A 6,000-nucleotide genomic window follows, 5' to 3' on the forward strand; every position below is an offset into this window, starting at 1 on the left:
TGCGTTTTACCTCCATTGGCAGCGCAATGGTCCGTACATTTAACAGTAACCAAATGTATTTTTTAAAAGTAATGAATGCAAAAATCACGGTATGTATTTTTGTTCATATTACGGTGTATTTCCGTTACCAGTACAATGTTTAGTACATTTAACAGTGACAAACTGATTCTTTTACGAATAATAAATGCAAAAAATACAGGGCTGGCTGTTGAATGTACGATGCGTTTTACCTCCATTGGCAGCGCAATGGTCCGTATATTTAACAGTAACCAAATGTATTTTTTAAAAGTAATAAATGCAAAAATCACGGTATGGTTTTTGTTCATATTACGGTGTATTTCCGTTACCAGTACAATGTTTAGTACATTTAACAGTGACAAACTGATGTTTTTACGAATAATAAATGCAAAAAATACAGGGCTGGCTGTTGAATGTACGATGCGTTTTACCTCCATTGGCAGCGCAATGGTCCGTACATTTAACAGTAACCAAATGTATTTTTTAAAAGTAATAAATGCAAAAATCACGGTATGTATTTTTGTTCATATTACGGTGTATTTCCGTTACCAGTACAATGTTTAGTACATTTAACAGTGACAAACTGATTCTTTTACGAATAATAAATGCAAAAAATACGGGGCTGGCTGTTGAATATATGATGCGTTTTACCTCCATTGGCAGTGCAATGGTCCGTACATTTAACAGTAACCAAATGTATTTTTTAAAAGTAATAAATGCAAAAATCACGGTATGTATTTTTGTTCATATTACGGTGTATTTCCGTTACCAGTACAATGTTTAGTACATTTAACAGTGACAAACTGATTCTTTTACGAATAATAAATGCAAAAAATACGGGGCTGGCTGTTGAATATATGATGCGTTTTACCTCCATTGGCAGTGCAATGGTCCGTACATTTAACAGTAACCAAATGTATTTTTTAAAAGAAATAAATGCAAAAAGTACGGTATGGATTTTTCTTTCATATTACGGTGTATTTCCGTTATCAGTACAATGTTTAGTACATTTAACAGTGACAAAATGTATTTTATACAAGAAATACATGCACAAATTATTGTTTTGGCTGATATATATATTTACGGTGTTTCACTGTCAGATAAACTGAATATAACCGATTTACAATTTACGGTCTCTTACTGTTGTGATTTAACAGTTTTTCACTGTAAAATTCACTGACTTTTCTTACAGTGTATGACCTACTGAGCAATAATTTGAGAGAATACTTATACCTATTCTAATTGGACATATTACAGGGTATAGTATGACCATAAAACTGAGCAAAAATCTGGACGTTTCAGGCAAGACGTAGTAATGCTTTCTGCATCACTTAATAAATCAAAAAAAAATTACATGTAAATTGGCACATGCTGTGGAATATTGGTGTTGTTTACCTTTTAATAATATTGTAGATATGTATCAGCATTCACACGCTGTTGAAGTCTCTTTCGTGTGTTGTTTTAATCCATAAAAATGCTGCTGCCAGATAAATTAATTCAATTTAGAGTTAAATATGAGGATACTAAATGTTTTAATAAAATAATACTTTTTGTTGATTGATCAATATAATTAAGAACAAACATGTAATATATGTGTCAAAGAATCTGTCTGGCATTTCCAAAGCGGAACTATTTGTGTTGTGTCCGGTCCGGTCCGGTCGTCGTTAGGAGTTGCGCTGTTCACCTGCCAGGTGCCACCAAAGGTGCAACGGAGCATAATGTTTAAGTCACGTTGCTGTGTAGTGATGCTCATAAAGATTAAATCAAGTGAAGACTCGTAGGGCTGGAATTGAGCGGGGTAACGCGGTCAATGAGGTGTGCAGAGTTATCTGTACGTTTCTACACGATGCTTATAGCGGTTGGATATGCTAACAGTAGCTAGCAGCTAACATGCTAACGGTAGCTAGCAGCTAACATGCTAGCGGAGTGGACACATGTTAGCTGCCGACACACGTAGCATACATTGGGTTTATTAGAGCTTGGTTACTATCAGTACAGCTTGTAGAGAGCTGTGATATGGAACCTTAAAACATTCCGACAAAACATTAATTGAATGCTGCTTTAATCTGATACAGTTGGTAATAGCTTGAGTAAGATCAAGCTATTACCAACCTTATCTGATTTAGCAAAACACTAATTATTCATCTATGAGGGACAATAATAGAAATGTGGAATACCCGTTCATTACAAAATATAAAAAAACACACAAGAACGTTAAATTCAACTGCACGATCTTTATTGATTTTTGATAATCCTTTCAGTTTATCACTCAATCTCATCCACATCCACATCAATGGTCTTGGTGGTCCCGACCACCTTTCCATCCACAACTGTTTCCACCACCGTGATGACCTTTGTGACAACTGAGGAAAATAAAAGATACGACAATCATGAGCAAATCACACCACATTCCTTCAACCTGGTTAAAAGTTAAGTAGCATTTTAATGGTAAAATAGAAATTACATGCATGAGAAAAGAAATGCGTACCTTGTCTCGAACTGGTAATGGAGAGAAAAAGAATGAAGAAAACATTAGTTTAGAACATGTCTACTGTACATTGTCATACAATCAAACTGGAGTCAGTGTTTCTCTCTCTTCATCAGGTCTCACCTTTCATCCTCCCCATCCAGCAGCCTCCTGTACTCTGCGATCTCCATCTCCAGCCGAGTCTTGAGGTCCAGCAGCATCTCGTACTCCTGCTTGTTGCTGGCGATGTTGGCGTGGAGCTGGGACAGCTGAGTCTCCAGGCTCGTGACCATGTTCTGGAGGCCTGATAGCTGTGCAGCATAGCGCGTCTGCGTCTCTGCCAGGGTGCCTTCCAGAGACGCTTTCTGTTGTGGTTGTAGGAAGGAGTTGTTAGGTGTGAGTAGGGCAGTCAGTGATTACAATTCAGAGATGTTACTTGATGCTGGTTACAATTTGCTGTAAGGCTTGTTGGCGTGAGTGTGCAACCAGCATCTTGCCGAGAACAAGATGAGAAGATTGTTACCAATCGCACGTCTGTGCACTAAAGATGGAGCATCACCTAGCTACCGGTTAGCTTATAGCTTAGCATTAAGACTGGAATTGGTGAAACAGCTAGCTTATCTCGGTCCAAAAGTAACAACATCTGCATAACGGCATCGGTAAAGCTCACAAAGTCACGAAATATTGTGTTTGTTGACGTACCATGCTGAAATGGGACTGCAGTTCAATCTGAAGCCTCTGGAGGGTGCTCTTCAGCTCCTTAAGCTCTGTGCGGGACGTCACCAGAATCTCTGTGTGTGTGATCACGTCCTGCTCCACTGATGTGATCTAGGCACATCAAAGAGACAACATTCTTTGTTTTACCCAAAAATTATAGTTTAGATTACTGCCACGTGATTAAGATAGATAACCTCAATTGAACTCTTTAAATGTTAGTGCAGCGGCTGTATTCTGAGCAGTTGTGCCTGTTCACCTTGGTCTGGTACCACGCCTCGAGTTCCTTGCGATTCTTGCTGATCGCGCTCTCATAGTGTTCCCTGATCTCTGACATAACATTGTTCAGGTCTGGAGAGGGAGAAGCATCCACCTCCACATTGACCTGTCCGCCCATCATACTCCTCAGCAGAATCAGCTCCTGTAGGGGTCAAAGGACAGTCAGCTGGTGTAACAACTAAAATGAGTGAATTCGTTTTTTATTATGGCAACAAGAGCATCCAATCAATTTCTTTTGTGAGCTGTAGTGCATGTATGTTTTTTGGTTCTTTGATCTAAGTGTGAGAGACAAACAGTAGCGATGAGCTAATGGAAGCAGAGAAGAATACAAGGAAGTGTGTGAAGGGAAGAGGGAGACGGCGGCAGACCTGTTTATAAAAACAATAACCAAACATGGAATTTCCTCTGTGTTATCAAAGGTAACATGGAGGTCATGTGTGCAGAGCTTTGCTTAGACCACAGTAGATGCCTCTGATAAATGGTTGCACAGTGAATAGCTGCTGAAAAGATGGATGATGGTGAGTTTAATCAATCACCAGTGTAGTAGCACACTTTCAGGTTATGTATACAGAGTGGGTGTTGGCCTGTGTGCAGGAATGTATCAGGGTTGTGGACTGATGCAAACTCATCAGTTTTGCAGCATGTGAAACTCATCAACAAACCTTGGATTGGTTAAAACCAACCACTACTCCATCGTCTGTGCACTCTCACCTCTTCGTGATTCCTCTTGAGCATGATGATCTCGTCCTTCAGGGCCTCGTACTGGCTCTCCAGGTCCATTCTGACCAGGTTCATCTCATCCAGCACCCTCTTCAGTCCAGCGATGTCCGCCTCCACAGCCATCCTCATGGCCTGCTCGTTCTCATACCTGAGAGGGGTGGCGGGGGGGGGGGGGCGGGGGGGGGGGGGGGGCGCACAGAAGGACGAGCAAACCGGTCAGATGGGTTTTAGTGGGTCGTTAAGATTAGAAGTTGTCAGTGAGACTTCAGTTCACGCTTTGCTGTGATGTGGCATTGCAGAGAAGGGAAGGGGGGAACTCACTTCATTTTGAAATCATCAGCAGCTAGTTTTGCGTTGTCGATGTCCAGGACTGTCTTGACATTAAGCCTCGAGGCAATACGGATCTGAGGAAAACAAAAAACAGGGAAACAAGTCAGAAAAGGTACAACTGAGCTCATGTCTCATACGGATAAATTAATAAAGATGGATAAATTAGTATACCTGATATACTGTACTAATTTATCCATTGGTTGATATTCAATGTTTACACTTTTTGGGAAAGGACTCTTGAAAATGTGCAGTGCATATGATGCAAAAGTTAAATATCAACATTAAATAAAATCAGATATACAACCATTTATAAGCTTAAATTAAGCCTGTGCAAAATGTACGTACTGTACAATATTGGCTCATAATATCAACTATCTGATATTTCAGTTGGGCTCTGCAATAAACCTGCACTGCATCCCTTTGTAAGTATGACAATGAACAGTGTACTGGTAATTGTTTTTTGCATAATAGTGTAAACAGCTTCCTGATAAGATGGCCCACTTCTTCACTCTGCTAATGACATTTCCTGGTTCTCTAACTCAAATGTCAGCTGTCTCAACCCCACATACAGTACACACCAACACACTCCCTCAGAAAGATGAGAAGGGGAAGATAACAGAGAACACACACATATCTGTCTACTACTCCTTACCTTGTCCTTCAGGTCTTCGATGATGGCGAAGTAGCTGGTGTAGTCGTGGCAGACGACCATTTTGCTCTGGTACCAATCTCTGATCTGCTGTTCCAGGCGGTCGTTCTCCTTCTCCAGGGTGCGCACCTTGTCCAGGTAGGAGGCCAGACGGTCGTTCAGGTTCTGCATGGTGGCCTTCTCGTTGGCCCCGACGTGGAGGTCCAGGCCATCGGACAGGTTGAAGCCTCCGGAGGATGATCCGTAGTTCTGCTGGCATGAGGAGATGCGGGTGCCACGGCCGCCTGCTCCTCCGTAGACACTCATGGTCCTCCGGCCGTAGGATCTGCTGCTGAGAGACATGCTGGGAGAGAGCTGGATCAGGATCAGGATCAGGATCAGGTAGGATCACTGGAATTGATCTGCAGTTGAAAGCATCACCTTGGTCTCCTTGGTTATATATCTGCCTCATGCAGCAAAGTGGGAAGGGCTAGGAGAGGTAGATGAAAAGGAAGAATGTGGCTGATGGGCAACCCTCCTACTCCTCTCTACCTCCCTATCAGCACGGGTGTGGTGATCGGTGGGTAGGGGTTCATCTGCTTGTTTTCAGGTCAAACCTGTGGTTCCACATTTCATCGTTTCTCGATGACAGGGCATTCCTTGAATACTACTTTGTTCCTTTTTTTTCTAATCTCGTACCTTTGGCCGCCTGTCAGGCTGCTTGAAAGCAGGTTGAGCTGCACAGACATACTTTAGAATAATGTATTCTTGGAGAAGACAAAGCTATGGTTAACTGTCTTGTAAAATATTCACTCATAGCAGTGACAGAAATGACACATGCCAG

At 41.6% G+C, this 6,000-nt stretch overlaps 1 protein-coding gene across 1 annotated transcript; it reads right to left on the reverse strand.

The window, feature by feature from the left end:
* Positions 1-2,283: 2,283 nt before the first annotated feature.
* On the reverse strand, positions 2,284-5,519 carry krt98 (keratin 98). The gene is made up of 8 exons (XM_076090790.1): positions 5,181-5,519; positions 4,520-4,602; positions 4,190-4,346; positions 3,459-3,620; positions 3,188-3,313; positions 2,630-2,850; positions 2,507-2,517; positions 2,284-2,381 (listed from the first exon to the last, which is right to left on the reverse strand). Exons 1-8 carry the CDS (start codon positions 5,517-5,519, stop codon positions 2,284-2,286), a joined length of 1,197 nt encoding a protein of 398 aa, XP_075946905.1.
* Between the last annotated feature and the right edge of the window lie 481 nt (positions 5,520-6,000).

Source organism: Anarhichas minor, unplaced genomic scaffold (genome assembly GCF_050575085.1).
Source record: "Anarhichas minor isolate MPS153535 unplaced genomic scaffold, ASM5057508v1 ptg000012l, whole genome shotgun sequence".
In the NCBI taxonomy this organism is placed as follows: Eukaryota; Metazoa; Chordata; class Actinopteri; order Perciformes; family Anarhichadidae; genus Anarhichas; species Anarhichas minor.

Coding starts and splice junctions, on each gene's coding strand:
- krt98 (XM_076090790.1), bottom strand. CDS start 5,519: ATGTCTCTCAGCAGCAGATCCTACGGCCGGAGGACCATGAGTGTCTAC. Junction 4,347..4,519: donor GCTGATGATTTCAAAATGAA/GTGAGTTCCCCC, acceptor CACCCCTCTCAG/GTATGAGAACGAGCAGGCCA. Junction 2,851..3,187: donor TGCAGTCCCATTTCAGCATG/GTACGTCAACAA, acceptor CAACCACAACAG/AAAGCGTCTCTGGAAGGCAC.